The 18,875-nt window shown below is 37.8% G+C and overlaps 1 protein-coding gene across 1 annotated transcript in view; it reads right to left on the bottom strand.

Moving 5' to 3' along the window:
* Positions 1-18,597, bottom strand: part of HCFC2 (host cell factor C2) — a 34,495-nt gene extending 15,898 nt beyond the window's left edge. The window contains exons 1-8 of the mRNA XM_069489676.1: positions 18,405-18,597; positions 16,760-16,908; positions 15,426-15,586; positions 9,690-9,898; positions 7,902-7,986; positions 6,039-6,145; positions 5,744-5,932; positions 16-183 (exon numbers count right to left, since the gene is read on the bottom strand). Coding sequence (XP_069345777.1) covers positions 16-183; positions 5,744-5,932; positions 6,039-6,145; positions 7,902-7,986; positions 9,690-9,898; positions 15,426-15,586; positions 16,760-16,908; positions 18,405-18,567 — 1,231 coding nt within the window. The 5' untranslated portion in view covers positions 18,568-18,597. The remainder of the gene's footprint in view (positions 1-15; positions 184-5,743; positions 5,933-6,038; positions 6,146-7,901; positions 7,987-9,689; positions 9,899-15,425; positions 15,587-16,759; positions 16,909-18,404) is intronic.
* Positions 18,598-18,875: the final 278 nt, after the last annotated feature.

The raw sequence follows: 18,875 nt of genomic DNA, 5'->3' as shown, positions 1-18,875 counted from the left end.
TGAAAATTATGGTACCTTGCATATTTGGTGCCGCTGAAGAATCTGACGACGTAGTTTGATACGGCAAGTCTGTGTTCAACTGCAAAAGATAGCCCTCCACAGTGGGCACTTCATCCCATTTGACATGAAAAGAGTTGGTAGTGGCTTTGATCAGCTGTACTTGTGATGGTGCTGGTGGTTTTTCTAAAGAACAATATTGATATTATACATTTAAGTCTCACTTTGTATCAAGAGTTTGCCTATACAGTTTGTGTAAACTGGAGTTTTGAAAACATTAGCAGTGAATATTTCATCTGTTTATCAAGAAAGGGAAAATTTACTCAGATAAACACAGCTACAGTAGGTCAAATAAAAAGTTTAGGGTTCTGATTCCATTTATTTATTTAATTCCTTATACAAATAAATCTACAAACAAAATAATCCAGTACCAAAATACTTGAGTCATCAGATTCAGAAAAGTGTTTAATCCTAATAGGAGTTGGGGGGGGAGCCAAGTATTATATGATTATAGCTACATTATTTTACCTTCCTTAGAAATTCTAATATTTTTAATTTTATGAGCCAATTCTCAGCTAACAGCATACATGCTAGAAATTCTGTTAATGTGAGCAAAGATGACTTGAACATGATATTTTGGAAAAACATAATTTCTCTTCAGTTAATACCCTCTTATCAAGACTTAAACTACACAAAACACGTAATTACCTTGAAATATACCAACATTTCCAATATCACCAACATTTCCAAGACAAGTAACAATTATAGACTCTTACAGCTGGAAAAAAGGATCTGAAATTACTTCTACAATATCCTTGTATTCTTTTTCTTTGTATACCTACCATATCAGGGAACTCGTAACTCAGAGGCAGTACATTCCTATTTGGGCAGTGACATAAGAAAATGTATTCTTCTAATGAACTGAAATCGATAAGCCTATAAATTCATCCTTATAGAACAAATCTAATATCTATCTCATTTTTAAATATGTATCTTTAGAGTAGGGGTCAGGAAACTATGGGCCGTGTGCCAGATTTAGCCCAGGCCTGTTTTTGTAAATAGTCTTATTGAAACAACAGCTAAGCTCATTTGTTTATGTATTGTCTATGGCTGTTTCCATGCTAAAACAGCAGAGCTGAGTAATTACAACAGAAACCTCAGGACCTACAAAGCCTAACATAGTTACATTCTGCTCCTTTACAGAAAAAAAAATTGATGACTCTGTTTTAGAGGATAATTAAGACTAGTTCCTTCAACTATTCCCATGTAAATTTCTCCATGATCCTACTCACAATCCAGTTTATTTATGTTTCTCAAAGTAAGGCAACCCAGACCTGAACAAAAGCAGACAGTAAGAAGATAAATCCAGGAGGTACACCCCCCACATAATAGAAGTTACATGAAGAAAGAATAGGGAAAACAGAAGGGTGAAAATCAATAAAATAAATTCCCCAGAACTGAAGAACATGAGTTTTCAGACTGAAAGTATTCACTGAGTACTCAGCACAATGGATACAAAGTACATATAACAAAGCAAGTCATTATGAAATTTAAAAACAGTGGGGACAAGAGAAAAATCCTAAAAACTTCTAGAGAAAGGGGAGGAAAAAAGATCACATTTAAAAGCACCAAAAATCAGAAGTGGTTTGGATTTCCCAACAAAAACACTGAAAGCTTAAATACAACAGAACGATGCTTCCGAAATTCTGAAGGATAATGATTTTCAATGTAAAATTTCATTTCCATTCAAAGTGCCAATTAAGTGGGAAGGAAGACTGAACACATTTTCAAACAATGCAAGATCTCAAAAAAGTTATCAGCTGTGCACCCTCTTCCTGGGATGTTTTCCACAAAAAAATGAGGAGGTAAGCTAAAAAAAGGAAAAATATGGGATCCAGGAAACAGGGAATCTGGCATAGGTGAGAAGCAAAAGATATCCCCAGGATGATGATGGAGACTCTAGGATGATAGTTGTGCTCAATTTGTAAACGGCAACCATCCCAGATTAGAGCAGGAGAGCTTTCTTTAAGATGATAAAATTTGACAGAGTATCTGATGCTTCTAACCATATCAGAAAAGATTTAAACAAATAGTGTATGGACTCAATTAGTCGTAAATACATACAGATCTAAAACAAATAAATAAAATTGACAATTATTACTCCATGGTAAATAAAAAATTGTGGAAGGAAGGTTCAATTGTGAATAGTATTTATATAGTCATAATGTAAACACTGAATACCCATCTAATGAAATTATGGTATAATCATATTGAGAGAATGGTGGGTAGGGAAGGTATATGGGAAACAGGTAAAGAAAGGTAGGAAGAAGAGCTAAATCCTTAACTTTCAGAGTAGAAAGTGAGCATAATATGCCTAAATTGGAAAAAAAAATCCAAATAACAATATAGGCATGTGATATACGGATATAGAAATAAATACCCAAAGAATCATTTAACAGAGTTAAGAACAGATGCTTACAAAGCAAGAAAACAAAGGACTGCTATCTTTCATTAAAAGCCTCATAGAATTCTGTTATTCTTTTAAATGCTACGAAATGCACAAAGTTTAACTAAAAGTGAAAAAAAGGCAAAATGAAGAGCCTCTGCCTCCCCTCAAAATTGATGCTAACTTATCTAACTTTTGCCCTTACGCATAGTGGCCACTATTACTTTTAGATGGATATTGGTGTCTGAAGCCTTTTATGAAAATGTTCATGGAAAAACTGGCCATTCAGGTCCAATAGTTTTTTACCCTTTTAAGTCACAGACTCTTTAGAGAACCCGGTTAAAGTGATATAATTCCTACAAAGAAAAATTCACTCATATACATTTTTCATCCAATTTCAGAGAACTGAAGCTTATCCTCAGACTTCAGTTAATAATTTCCAATTTCAAAGATGAATCAGTAAGTTGAATTTTCTATATTTCTTTCCCACTTGCTAATATGTGCTTCTTCCACAGAAAGCATTTAGTCTCTAACTTAATTGTTCCATTATTTCTTTCACCTATCTTAATTTTATTTTATACATTTTTTTTTTTTTTTTTTTTTTTACATTTTTTTAAACTGAGATAGGGTCTCACTCTTTTGCGCTGGCTAAAGTGTAGTGGTGTGATCAGAGCTCACTGCAGCCTCAAACTCCTGGGCTCAAGCAATCCGCCTGCCTTAACTTCCCGAGTAGCTGGGACTACAGGTCATACCACCACACTTGGCTAATTTTCTTATTTTTTGTAGAGGTCTCACTATGTTGCCCACGGTGGTCTCAAACTCCTGGCCTCAAGCGATCCTCCCGCCTCAGCCTCCCCAAAGTGCTGGAATTACAGGCATGAGCCACTATGCCTGGCCTTAATTTTAATATTAAACTATTTTTACTTTATAAAAGTAATACATGCTACTGTAGAAAATACAGGTAAGGAAAGAGAGAAAAGCTTTGAAGAAAATATCTAATCTCAGCTCTGAGATAATACTTTGGTATGTACCTTCCAACTTTTCTATTTATAACTTAAAAAAAAACTAGAGTCATAGGTATGTTTTATAATCTGCTTTTCTCATATAACATCACATATTACATCTCCAGATCTAATTTCTCTACTGGCCTCCAGATTTGTTTATTCATTCAACTGCCTACTTGATCTTATTTCAAACTTAGTATGGTGTAAATGGAACTCTTAATTCTCTCCACAAGGCTGTTTTCCCTTAGTCTTCCCCATCTCAGTAAATTATTCATGCTAAAAATTTCACTCTCTTTTCTTCCCTTTCTGTCCCCTGCCACACTCAATTTACCAGCCAGTTCTGCCAACAAGAACTCCAAAATATATCCTGAATTTACCCATTCCCCCTCTTCTCCATTGTCACCACTGTAGTCTAAGACACTTCTCTTACTACTGCAAGAGCCTCTAACTTGACTACCTGTATACAATTTATTTTCCACACAACTGCCAGTGACCATTCCAAAAGTACATCAGATCATGTAACATCTCTCCTTCAAACTTACACATAACTTACTACTGTACTTTAAAAATAATTTAAACTCGGCTGAGCATGGTGGCTCACGCCTATAATCCTAGCATTCTGAGAGGCCAAGGCAGGAGGATCGTTTGAGCTCAGGAGTTCGAGACCAGCCTGAGCAAGAGTGAGACCCCGTCTCTACTAAAAAAATAGAAAGAAATTAGCTGGACAACTAAAAATATGTAGAAAAAATTAGCCAGGCATGGTGGCGCATGCCTGTAGTCCCAGCTACTCGGGAGGCTGATGCAGGAGGATAGCCTGAGCCCAGGAGTTTGAGGTTGCTGTGAGCTAGGCTGATGCCACGGCACTCTAGCCGGGGTAACAGAGTGAGACTCTGTCTCAAAAAAAAATAATAATACTAATTTAAACTCTACCATGATGTTCAAGGCCCTCATGATCTGACTTGCGGTCACCTCTCTAACCTGCATTCCTACACTCTCCTCTTTGTTTACTCAGCTCAAATCTGCTCCCAAACATGCCAAGTATTCCCATCTCAGCAAATACTCGTACTTGTTTGCTCTTCCTGCAGTGGTTTCCCCAGTCTTTTACATGGGTAGCTCCTGCTCACCATTTGGATCATATCCCATATGTCACTTCATCACAGAGGCCTTTTCTGACTACCTACTCTGAAGCAGCCACCACCCCCCATTCCCAGTACCTCCCATCACTATCTCACGTCTTCACGTGCTTACCAGAAACTCAACTTATTTTGTTCGTTTGTTTGATTACTGCTTGTTATCTCCCTGCCCTCTCAGAATGTAAGTTCCTTGAGAGTAGGGACATTATCAGTCTTGTTCATTGCTATATTCTCAGCATTTAGAACAATTCCTGCTACACAGTTGTCAATCAATAAATATTTATTGAAAATGGGTGTGAATTTCACATTAAAAAATTTCTGGCGCTCTAGTACTTTTTAAAAAAAAACTTTTTATTTTGGAATAATTTCAGATTTGCAGAAAAGTTGCAAAGACAGTACAGTGCTGCCATAATACATAACCCTAGCTTTCTCTCTTCCCCAGCTTCCCCCCAACATTAACTAATTCATTAAAACTAAGAAATTACCATTGGTACAATACTATTAACTAAACTACAGACTACTCAGATTTCACCAGTTTTTAATTAATGGTTATTTTTTTTCTAGTATCTAATCCAGAATCCACATTGCATTTAGTCTTCATGTCCCCTTAGTCTCCTCTAATTTGTGATTATTTCTTAGTTTTTTCTTGTTTTTCATCACTTTGAAATTTTTGAAGAGTACTGCTCACATATTCTGTATAATATCTAGAATGTCCCTCCATGTGGGTTTGTATGATATTTTCTCATGATTAAACTGGGGTTATGGATTTTTGAGAAGAGTACCACAGAAGTGAAGTACGGACTTATTACATGATATCAGGGGGATAAATGATATCAACATGGCATCACTAGTGACATTAACCTTGATCACTTGATTAAGGTGGTTCTTGCCAGGTTTCTCGACTGTAAGGCTACTATTTTTCCTTTTCCATATTCTACTGTTTGCAGTCTACACTAAATCCAGTCTACACTCAAGGAGAAGGGAATTAATATACTCTTCTGGAGTGGGGAGTATCTACATATATCATTTCTTCCATTCATTTTTAATTATGGGAAAGACAGGCAGTGGCATTTACTATAAGTCTCAAAAGACAGACATTATTTGAGGATTTACCTAAAAGAAAAAAAAAAAAACAGTTTTATTTGTTAAATACTCTTACCTACCAGTATCAAGATACCAAAGATCCTTGCAGCAAACTTGACTATTCAGTGCTTTTTTGTAACCATCTCTTCCACTCCAAAAATACAAACGTGTGCCAATTGCAACAGCACAGTGTCCAGCTCTTGGTCTTGGTCTTGAATTTTTTTTATCTTCCTGAGAATCTGATACTAGCGTGGTCCATTCTGCTGTATCTAAAAAGACAGAAATATCCATGACTAATCTATTGCTCTTAAACAACAAAATAAAGGTTTTTTTGCTAATAATTTTATTTCAATGAGTAACTCTTAAAAGACTCACCCAGGTTTAGGTAAGAAAATGAACTGGTACATCTCCATTCACAATCATGAGATGAAGTCTCAATATTTTCCCCCTTATGTGGAACCCATCCACCAAAAATGTACATCCTGAACAACAACAAAAAAACAAGAACATAAAGTAGCTGATTTAATTTTACTTTTTGGATTTGAAATGCTAAGAAGAGTAGGCTTAAATTTCTTATTTGTTGACTCAAATCTTCAGAACTATTCACTCATCACTGTCACGGTAATAGGAATAAGAAGATAAATAAAACAGTCTTCTTTTAAGAATTTACAATTTTATAAAGCAATAGATAATCAAAATTATTTCTCTCTGGCAAGTTACTTAAAGTGAGGAATAATTCAATTACAATACATTTGAAAATCAAAACTGTCTATAATATACTAAGAGTACCTAGTCAGAAATATACCCAAATGATCTATGATATCCAAAGCCAAATATAGAATTGTATGCACATAGCAACCAAAGAGGATTAAATTTCATATAACTTTGGTCACTGATATCACTTTTAAAAACTTTAAACTGTGTTTCTCAGGGCCCTAGTGCCCTAGTTCTTTTATTTTTATTTTTATTTTTTTGGTGCCAGGGTCTCGCTCTGTTACCTGGGCTAGAGTTCAGTGGCATCATCATAGCTCAATGCAACCTCAAACTCCTGGGCTCAAGCAATCCCCTAGAAGTTCTTAAGACAAGCCTAATGGCTGCTGGAGGAGAAAGGCTCATCAGGCAGAGCTTAGGGCCCATGTGACCTCATGCCAACCAGAGCTCTTTTTTTAAAATCTATTTTTTATATTGGGGTTCCAGTGGAAAATTTCATTTTATAAAAGGGTTCTGCTGTCACACAAAAAAATGTATAAGATTCTGTTTAAACGTAAAGACTATTCTGTTTGGTTTTGAGGATACTTTTAAGAAAGAACTAATGAGGTTCTAAATTACAATCATAGTTTCCTAAAACATTACATTTAAGGTTAAATCCCTACACTAGTAAATACTTCATTAAATTCTACTTAAACAGTACTCCTAATTGTGGCAAAGTGTTGCACAAATAAGGGAATTTGTTGATGGTAGTAGTTGCTAACCTTTATGGTGTACTCTGTATGTACCGGGAACTGTTCTAAGCATTTTATATGTACTAATCCATTTACTCTTCATTACAACTTTGTAATGTTTTACTTTAATCCCCACTGTATACTTGAGAAAACTGAGGTACAGAAAAATTAAGTTTACTTGCCCCAGGTCATATAGGACAAGCACCAAAGCTGAGACCTGAATCCAAGTTATCTGGTTACAGAGTCTGTACTCTAACCATAACTCTATATTGCCATCTAAAGTGTAATCATTACAAGTATGTGCCTGATACAAATCAAGCACTATCAAATATATGTAGAAAGAAACAGTGAGGTGGGTATGCCAAACCTGTTGACAGACGACAGATCAGTTTGACAACACCGTGCCTTACATTTATGTAATGCCTACTTTGTACAAGGCATTGTGAGGAATGTAAAGAAGTAAAAGAGATAGTATGAAAGGAAAATGGCACACTAAGTATTTTAGCTTTCATAGACAAATTATTTTAGCTTTAGTAAGCACAAACTTTGCTAAGTTTAATAATATATTTCCAAGAAACTAGTATTGTGAGGAAGGTAAAGTAAAAAGATAGTGTGAAAATGGCACACTAAGTATTTTAGCTTCCGTAGACACATATTTTAGCTTCAATAAGCACAACCAAACTTTGTTAAGTTTAATAATCTATTCCCAAGAAACTAGTAGCATGACTTTTCTTTGTGTGCATCTCTCTCAAGTTGGTTTTCAAAAAGCAAAAGCAAAATACAAAAAATACCATACTTGTTTCCTATAAGACTAGCCGTATGAAGGCTTCGTGGAAGTGGCACTGTCCCTTTGGTTTCTGGTTTTGACCATGACATGGTTTCTAAAAGTAAAAATAATCATATTAGCAATTTAACAACAGCAAATTATAACTTCATAATTTTTAAAAATAAATCAAAGACTTGTCAAAATGAAGGAAAAATATTTTAACAGTTATTTGAACTTCATCTTAAAATAAATATTTCCAGCTGACATAAATTGCCAATCAGAAATCTACTTACACTTGAATATTGGTACAGTTAACTCTCTGTATTGGTGGTTCCCTTGTCTGTAGATTCAACCTACCATGGATCGAAAATATTCAGGAAAAAAAAATCGAGTCTGTACTGGACATGTACAGACTTTTTTTCCTGTCATCATTCCCTAAACAATACAGTATAACAACCATTTACATGGTATTTACATTGTATTAGCTATTGTAAGTAATCTAGACATGGTTTAAAGAATACAGGAGGATGTGCAAATAACTATGCTATTTTATATTAGGGACTTGAGCATCCATGGATTTTGGTACTGAGGGGAGGTTCTGGAACCAATCCTCCATGAATACTTAGAGATGACTTTATTTCTAATGGAGAAGTGCACTTAAGGTGCCACTAATTTTGAATTAAGAACAATATTAGGGATTTTACTATCTATCTATCTATCTATCTATCTATTTATTTATTTTGAGACAGAGTCTCGCTCTGTCGCCCTGGTTAGAGTATAGTGGCGTGATCATAGCTCACTGCAACCTCGAACTCCTGGCTCAAGCAATCCTCCCAAGTAGCTGGGACTACAAGGCACACGCTACCATGCCTGGCTAATTTTTCTATTTTTAGTAAATATGGGATCTTGCTCTTGCTCAGGCTGGTCTGGAACTCCTGAGTTCAAGCAATCCTCCTGCCTCGGCCTCCCAGAGTGCTAGGATTACAGGCATGAGCAACTGCACCTGGCTGGGATCTTACCATTTTAATACATTGACTGCCACACTAGAAAAAAATTTTTCCTTGGGGCCATCGTGTTTTATTATGAAAATAGAATAAAAATTTCAAAAACAAAATGATTCTTCTTAATTTAATGAAAAATTTGTTATTTTTTATTGTTTTCTGTGCATGAGTTACATGCAACCTGAAAATTAGCTCTTATGGCTCCCAAGGTGAAGAGACATGTGAGTTAGATATGCGTCATGAGGCCCAGGCTCAAAACTAGCATGAGTTAAATAAAATTCACATGGCAGTTAATGTGTTAAATAAGAGCACATTGTGTAGAAGATAGTCAAAGGTGAGAGGTGCACGCTACCCTCCAATCATTCATTCCTAGGATCCCTTTAGAAAGAATCATCTACAGGTATTTTACTGACCAGCAATAATATATTGGTAATGATACATTTCCTATAGATAGCATAACCTTATGAAGTTATCATCCCCAACAGGACACTTTTCAATGTGCAAAGGTACTGTAATATTGACAATTACATGGGACAATAAGCATAAACCAGGACTAACCCAGGCAAACTAAAATATATGGTAACCCTACTTATAGGAAACACAGGAGAGTTACTGTTATAAATTAATTATTCATTTGTTCTGTATTTATCAGCAACTATTCACAACACATCTAAGGGGCCCCTATGGCTACAAGTGCTGGTTATAAATCTAAGTACAACTAAATAAATATTACAATCAAAAATATTTTTCAGAGCATTTTTTTAATTTGCCTTATTAGTCATAACCAGTTCCTGAGCCTGAATCAAGTTAAGCTTACCTAAGTCAAGTTGCCATAGGTCATCCAGGCGAGCACCACACATTCCGCCAAAAACATACATCTTAGGACTTCCAGAATCTTTTTTGCAATATATAACAGCTGTGTGGGATTCTCTTGGAGAAGGCACAACCCCTTTAGTCACGGGAATGCTCCAACCCACAACACCTGAACCATGCTGTAGCTCCAACTCATAGAAATCATTTAAATATCTAGGATATCATGAAAGAAATTAAAACATTCAGATAATATATACCCTTTACTTGCATTTTGTTTCTATTTTTAAAGATAATGTGTGCTCACTGTGAAAAATTCATATAATACAGAAAGGCATTAGGAAAGAGAAACCCCAGACCTCATTCATTCAACACATACTTATCAAACACTACTGTGTACCAGGCACTGTTCTGGGGATTAATAGTAAACAGAAGAGATTAAAAAAAAAATCCTGCCATCATTAATCCAACACACTTATCAATGACAACCATGGTGGTTTTAAAACATAGCAGCAAATCCACTGACACTCTTCCTATCAGGAGGTTGGGTCTATGTCTCCTTCCCCAGATTTTGGGCTGGTCTGTGATTGCTTCAATTAATGGTGTATGGTGAAATGACACTATGTGACTTCTGAGGCTGGGTCATAGAAGGCCGATACTGCTTCACTAGAACACTCCTGAAATTCTGAACCACCATGTAAGAAATTCAACTCCCACAAAACCACCCTCTGGAGAGGCCGTATGTAGTCACATAGGGTACAGAGCCAGTTGAGTCTGTCCTAAGGCCATCTCAGTTGAGGCATCAGACATGGGAGTAACCCTTTGATTATCTATTGCTTTATAAAATTGTAAATTCTTAAAAGAAGACTATTTTATTCATCTTCTTATTCCCATTACCTTGACAGTGATAAGTGAGTGAATAGTTCTGAAACTTTGAGCCAACAAATAAGAAATTTAAGCCTACTCTTCTTAGCATTTCAAATCCAAAAAGTAAAATTAAATCAGCTACTTCATATTCTTGTTTTTTTTGTTGTTGTTCAGGATGTACATTTTTGGTGGATGGGTTCCACATAAGTGGGAAAATATTGAGACTTCACCTCATGATTGTGAATGGAGATGTACCAGTTCATTTTCTTACCTAAACTGGGTGAGTCTTTTAAGAGTTACTCACCGAAATAAAATTATTAGCACTTTATTTTGTTGTTTAAGAACAATAGATTAGATAGAATTGAGAGTCCAGAAATAAACCCTAACATTTATGGTCAATTGATTTTCAACAAAGACGTCAACAGAATTCAATGAAGATCAATTGTGTTGGGACATCTGCATATCCACACATAAAAAGATAAACACTTGTTTTACCCCATATACAAAAATTAACTCAAAATGAACCACAGATATAAATATAAGAGCAAAAACTATAAAGCTTTTGGAAGAAAACAGAGAAAAAAATCTTCACCTTGAGTTAGGCAAAGAGTTCTTAAACATGGCACTAAAAGCATGATCCATAAAAGAAAAAATTGATAAATTATACTTATGAAAATTAAAAACTTTCACACTTCAAAAGATAACGTTAAGAAAATAAAAAGACAAGTCACAGACTGGAAGAAAGCATTTGCAAATCATTTCTGATTAAGAAGTAAAACACAAACTTATACCCAGAATATATAAATATATAAAAAACTATTATAACTCAGTAATAAGAAAACAATTTTAAAATGGACACGAGATTTGAATAGAAATTTCACCAAAGATAGGGAAACACAAATTAAAACCACAATGAGATACCAGTTTACACTCACTAGGATGGCTACACTCAAAAAGACAGACAATACCAATCATTGGCCAGGATGTGGAGAAATTAAAACTCTCATACATTGCTGGTAGGAATGTAAAACGGTATAGTCACTTTGGAAAACAGTTTGGTAGTTTCTTGAGAAGTTAAACATAAATTTACCATATAACCAAACAGTTACACTGCTAACTAGCTAAACAAGACATGAAAACATGGCCGGGCGTGGTGGCTCACGCCTGTAATCCTAGCACTCTGGGAGGCCGAGGCGGGTGGATCGCTCAAGGTCAGGAGTTCGAGACCAGCCTGAGCGAGACCCCATCTCTACTAAAAATAGAAAGACATTATATGGACAACTAAAAATCTATATAGAAAAAATTAGCCGGGCATGGTGGCGCATGCCTGTAGTCCCAGCTACTCGGGAGGCTGAGGCAGTAGGATCGCTTAAGCCGAGGAGTCTGAGGTTGCTGTGAGCTAAGCTGACGCCACGGCACTCACTCTAGCCTGGGCAACAAAGTGAGACTCTGTCTCAACAAAAAAAAAAAAAAAAAAAAAAGACATGAAAACATGTCCAAAGACTTGTATACAAATGTTCACAGCAGTTTTATTTATAAAAGCCAAAAACTGAAAATAATCCAAATGTCCATCAACAGATGAATGAATAAACAAAATGTGGTATATCCATACTATGAATATTTTTAGCAATAAAAAGGAAGAAATATCTGATATATGCTACAACACGTATGAACTTCAAAAACATGCTAAGTGGAAGAAGCCAGATGCAAAAGATCACTTTTATTTTTTTTTATTTTTTTATTTTTTTTTATTTTTATTTTTATTTTTTTTTGAGACAGAGTCTCACTCTGTTGCCCAGGCTAGAGTGAGTGCCGTGGCGTCAGCCTAGCTCACAGCAACCTCAAACTCCTGAGCTCAAGCGATCCTCCTGTCTCAGCCTCCCGAGTAGCTGGGACTACAGGCATGCGCTACCATGCCCGGCTAATTTTTTCTATATATATTTTTAGCTGTCCATATAATTTCTTTCTATTTTTAGTAGAGGTGGGGTCTCGCTCTTGCTCAGGCTGGTCTCGAACTCCTGAGCTCAAACGATCCGCCCACCTCGGCCTCCCAGAGTGCTAGGATTACAGGCGTGAGCCACCGCGCCCGGCCAAGACCACTTTTATATGAAATGTCCAGAAGGAGCTAATCTATGGAGATAGAAAGTAGATTAGTGGTTGCCTGGGGATCAGGATGGAAATGCAGACTGACTACAAATGGACAAAAAGTTTCTTTTTGGAGTGACGGAAATGTTCTAAAACTGGATTGTGGTGATGGGTTGCACAACAATGTAAAGTTACTAAAAAAATCACTGAATTTATACATATAAAAAGGAATTTTATGATATATAATTTATACTTCTATTTTTTATAAAAGAAAAATGAACAAGGACATGAACAGGCAATTTCAGAAAGGACACTGTAAATGTCCAATAAGCGTAGTTAATGGGGCTGAGCATGGTGGTTCACGCCTGTAATCCTAGGAGAGGGAGGCTGAGACGGGAGGATCCCTCGAGGTCAGGAGTTCGAGACCGGCCTGAGCAAGAGCGAGACCCTGTCTCTACTAAAAATAGAAAGAAATTAGCCAAACAACTAAAAATATATAGAGAGAAAATTAGCCGGGCATGGTGGTGCATGCCTGTAGTCCCAGCTACTCGGGAGGCTGAGGCAGTAGGATCGCTTGAGCCCAGGAGTTTGAGGTTGCTGTGAGCTAGGCTGATGCCATGGTACCCTAGCCCCAGGTGACAGAGTGAAATTCTGTCTCAAAAAAAAAAAAAGAAAGAAAAGAAAATAGATATGTTTGTGTGGAGGATCGGATGAAAGTTTCCAACTTTTCTCTCACAGTAAGAAGAGTATGTATCTCTGGAGCAATGAATGACTCTGTCCTTGGCCATATGGCTTGCTTTGACCAATGGAATGTGACCAGAACTAGCTTTGAAAAAAAAGGCATTCGTATGAACATACTTGCCCCCTCAAGCAGCATAACCTTGAGAAACTTGTCCCATTACACACAATAACCTAACAAAAGCTGACAAATGCAATATGTTACATCAGAAAGGTCCCAAAAGATGCACATCAAATTGAATTATGTGTATTTGCCTATGATGGGGGACAGTGATGTTGTAAAAACATTGTATACTTTCTAATTTCTTGAATTTTTACAAGTATTATTTTAAAAACCTCTTTAATTGGAACATTTTAAAAATACACATGCTAAAAGCAAAAGTATCTGAATTACTGTGGTGGGATAATTTTTTTTTCCCTTTCTCCAGTTTCCAAATTTTCTATGATGTTTTATATATGCTATAGCAACTTGAAAGTCCTTTAAAAATTATACCAATGATCTTACTATCACAATGATGCTGTAAGATAGATATTTAACCACTCCCATTTCAAAGTGAAGGAAACAGGCTTAGATAACTTGCTTTAAAGGATAAACATGGTAAGCCTTGAATCAGAAAACAGCACTTTGGACTCCAAATCTCCAAAGCCTGAGTGCTATAATCACAATGTGATCAAAACACTATGTGAATATTATATAGAAATAGAGAATAAAACAGTGGTTACCAGGGTTGGGGTGGAGGGAGAGAAATGTAGGTCAAAGGATGCAAAGTAGCAAGTAAGTAGTATAAACAAATTGAAAGATCTAATGTGCAACATGAGGACTATAGTTAATAACAGTGCACTGTATTCAGGATTTTTATTAAAAGAGTAGACTGTAGCTGCTCATAGGGAATTGGGGTAGGAATAAGTAACTATGTGAAATGATGGCTATGTTACCACTACAGTAACTATTTTACTACATATGTATCTTATGACATCATCCTATATACTTTAAATATACACACTAAAATTTATTTTAAAAAAATAACTGCACAGGACAATTCCCCAAAGGAATGAGGGGTTCTTTGCAAACAAAACCAATATTATCTATAATAGGGGTCAGCAATGTAGATATCCCCATTATCTATAACCTGTGTCAGCAAACTACACCCTGTGAATCAAATCTGCCTAATGGTTGTTTTGTAAAGGTTTATTAGAACTCAAAATAAAAATAAAAATAAACAAACAAAAAATCCACTATGTGAAGAAAACACGTAGTGGGTTAATTCTGTTTGGAAAAAGGAGGAAGGAATTTATTCTAAAAATATTTGGTAATGTAAAATACTCTAACAGCTTCTTGTACAAAGCGTGGAAATGATAGTCTTCATTTTATAGTCAGATTTTTGTCACCAAATTCCCAGAGAAACCTAATTTTAAAAAATCCATCTGTTGGCCGGTGGCTAACAACAAAATCCATCTGGTGGCTAACAACTGTAATTCAAACACTCTAGGAGACTGAGGCGGGAGGATCACTTAAGCTCAAGAGTTCAAGAACAGCCTGAGCAAGAGCAAGACCCCATATCTACAAAAAATAGAAAAATTAGCCAGGTGTGGTGGTGCATGCCTGTAGTCCCAGCTACCCTGGAGGATGAGGCAGGAGTATGCATGAGCTCAGGAGTTTGAGGCTGCAGTGAGTTATGATGGTGCCACTGCACTCTAGCTTGGGCAACAAAGCAAGACTCTGTCTCAAAAAAAAAAAAAAATTCATCTGTTACTTTTCATTGCCATTTATGACTTAGCTAAAATACCTTATGGCTCAATATATGCAAATATATTGATACAAGCAGTTATATTAATATGAATTTAATATTGATATCTAATTAGAAAAGGCATAGTTTTGAAAATAGTCTACTCTAGAGACTAAGGAAAACACAAACACACACAAATATGTTCATTGTTAGGTTTAAATGAAGAAGGCTATGCTTCATCTCTTTTAATAACTAAAGATGGAAGAAATAAAATGTTTCTAATCTAAATCATAAGATAAGGATTCGGTCTGAAAAAGTTAGCATACCTGGGAACATTATTGTTTGAATCTTCACTTTCATTTGCCAAGCCACCAAACAGATAGCATTTGTTACCATATAAAGAGAAGCTATGACCCAGACGAGGACAAGGAGGTAAACCAGAACAAGGGGGATGGGGCTTCACTTTTTTCCATAACCAACGACTTGCCTAAAAAAGAACATAAATATACTCAGACAAGATCAGGAAAACATTCCTGTATTGTCAATAATTGAATATCATATCAGTATATTTTAATCTGAATCCTATCAGAAGGTTCTAATAAACAACTCTGGGGACAAATGACAAGTAAGCAACTAACTTCTGGAATTGAAATATATGTTCCATTAGAAATTCAGGTTAGTCTTCTATACTCATAGATTTCAACAATGGCAGACTAAGCTTATAATAATAAATGCTAACAGTTTTAAAGTATTGTCCAAATGAAAAATTAAGTATCATACATAATTTTAATATTAAATGTAATTAATATATTCTCTTTCTGAAATTAGTTAATTCATGAATGCCAAATATGTTAACCTTTAAATAAACATAAAACTCATTTAACAAATCAATCTCTAAAACTTACTCTCTAGCCATGGATGTTTTCTTTAGCTGAAACTATTTTTGAAATGAGTTGCTTGTAAATAGGTGTAACACATCCACATCTGCCAGTTAGCAGATACCCTCATGATCTCTGCCCTGGGGAAATATGCACCAATCAGGAAGAAGAGTCAACTAGGGATATGAGTCTGGTTTAATACGAGTCAAATTTAGAAAGGTTATATGAAACTGTTATACTTCTTTTGTAGGTATTGCCAGCGGGGGGCGGGGGGGGGGGCAAGTAATTATTAGCATGAGGGCAACAATTTCTATACACTAAAGCAGTGGTTTTCAAAGTATAGTCTGGGAACCAGCAGCATCAGCTGGGAACTTGGTAGAAATGCAAATGCTCATGTCCCCACTGCAGACAATACTGACTCAGAAACTCTGACAGCAGGCCCCAGCACTCTTTTCACAAGTCCTCCAACTGCTTCTGTTGCAAGCTAAAGCTGAAGAACTACTGCACTAGGACACAAAAAACTAAACATATAACATGTACAATTGATGCTAAGTAACAGATATCCTAATGTTACAAATGTTACCGGGTAGGGGAAAAAGACTCCCATTAGAAACTTTGGCTTTTAAATGAAGAAAATGGAAACATTTTCTTTGAAGCTATAAAATGTGAAGCTCATGCTATTTTACCTATGCTAATGAAATATTTTGTAATCTTTTGAAGAATTATGAGCAATATCATTATTAAAGCCTCAGGTTGAAATAATAAAATTTAAATACACTTACTTGTAATTCATATAACTCATTGCTGTATCTTCCATATTCAACCATTCCCCCAAATACTAAAATTCTGGTACCATCACAGACAAATCCATGGGCAGCACAGCCTGGAGGGATATCTCCTCTAACAGCTGGTAGGAACCACTGATTTGTAGCTAGTTGCCAAAATAAAATTAAAACCAATTATAGCAAACAATGGTTATCATATATCATGAGTATATACTTTATACGTATCATCGGTATCAGTGGTTTTCAACTGGGGATGATTATGCCCTCCAGAGGACATTTGGCAATGTCCGGTGACATTTTTAATTGTCACAACGGGCAGGGAGGAGGAGGCAGGGGATGGGAGGGAGGTTAGCTGGCATCTAGTGAGTAAAGGCCAGGGTTGCTGCCAAACATCTTACAATGTATAGGGCAATAAGGAGAAACTCAGCTCTCCCCCACTCCAACAAAGAATTACATGGCCCAAAATGTCAATAGTGCTGCTGTTGAAATACCCTGATGCATATCACTCAATTTTTACAAAAATCCTACCAGATATCATCATCTCCATTTTACAACTGAAAAATCTGAGACTTAAAAAGGTTTGGTAACTTTAGCGCTGATCCTGGGCAACTGGCAGAGCAAGATTCAAACCAAGTCTAATGTGTTCCACAGCCAGGGCTTTTACACTATGTTAAACTGTCGATAACTTTTTAGCTTCATATTCTGGGGCACTGGGAGGAGGAGAGGGTGAAAAAATAAAAGTTTCCGATTCCACTATTTTGTTAACCTTTATATGATGACTGTGATGGAGCTGTTTGGTCAAACAGAAGTTAGTGGTCATGAAGTAGACCCAAAGTTCGGTAATTAGCCTTACAACAAGGAAAGAGATTTCTTGTTACAGCTGGAGTGTTTATTTACAAGTGGGAAAAATGAAATTCCTGTCTCCTTTCTGTTCCACGGAGGTATTAAAAGGCAGAGCTCCGTGGCCAGAGGCACTTGAGATTTGTAGTGGTGCTCAAGTTATGACACTCCTCTTTCCGAGGACCAGTCCAGAAGAGCGCTGCACGGCTGAGCGTCGGCACACGCACCAACTATGCAGAAACAAGGCCGGTCTCACACGCTTCCCCGCCAGTTTAGAGGGCTACCAATGGGGGAAATGTCGATCGCTACCTGCTCGATATGGGCTGTATTTGGGGTGAAAATATGAGAAGGCCTCTCGTTTTCCCTCCTCGCCCCTCTAGATTCTTTTCCTCCTAAGGAAAAGAAAGGAAGGAAGGAAGGCAGGCAAAGACGGGAAGGCCCGAAGGAGCTTTGGTTTGGAACGGGTTTTGTTTTTTGACAGAGGAGGGATCTTGGGACCTCGGACTGAGGAGACTTCGGGGGACTAGACCAGGCGGGTGGAAACAGTGTCTCTCTTGCTACGTCCGCCAGCAGGACTGGGGCCGGGGCGTCTGGGACCGCCCGCCTGAGGACCAGGGCGCCCCGCTCGGGGTCCGTTCTGCCCCGCAGGTCCCGGGGTGCCGTCCTGCCAAGCCGCGCTCCCCGCCGCCAGAGAAAGCAATGACCGGGCGGTGACAGCTGTCAGGGCCGCGGCCGCCGCCTCGCCTCCCCTCCCCCTCCGCGGCTCCCGCAGGCGGGGCCGACGAGCCGCCGCCGCGCCTACCGGTGTTGTAGACGTGCAGCTCATCCGCGATGCCCTCGTTGCCCCCTCCAAAGATGATCATCAGCTCCCGGATGGCCACGGCCCGGTGTCCGTGCCGGGCGCGGGGGACCGGCCCCGTGAAGGAAGAAACCCGCCTCCAGTTGAGGAGGCTGGGAGCCGCCATCTTCCCAACCCCCGCCCCTCTGCCCACAATGCACCGCGCCCTCCCCAGCGATGGGCTCCCGAGGGTGAGCGGGGACCCGCCTCCAGCTGTGCCGGAGGCGTCACGTGACCGCGGGTGCCGGGGGCCAGGCTGGAAGCCTGCGGGGTCCTGGCAGAGGAACTCCGCCCCACGCCCCGGCGGCGTGGCCAGCCGGGCACCGGGGCAAGGCGTCTTAGGGTGGAAGGACATTACCTGCCGACCAAGTCTCCTTCCCCTCAGAGCCTCCCGTTTAGTATTTTCGGGAGAAGGTACAGCATTTTCCTTTATGT

The sequence above is a fragment of the Eulemur rufifrons genome, chromosome 16 (genome assembly GCF_041146395.1).
Source record: "Eulemur rufifrons isolate Redbay chromosome 16, OSU_ERuf_1, whole genome shotgun sequence".
Lineage (NCBI taxonomy): Eukaryota > Metazoa > Chordata > Mammalia > Primates > Lemuridae > Eulemur > Eulemur rufifrons.
Note: the sequence above shows the minus strand (reverse complement) of the source record. Positions and strands in the feature narration are given on the sequence as shown.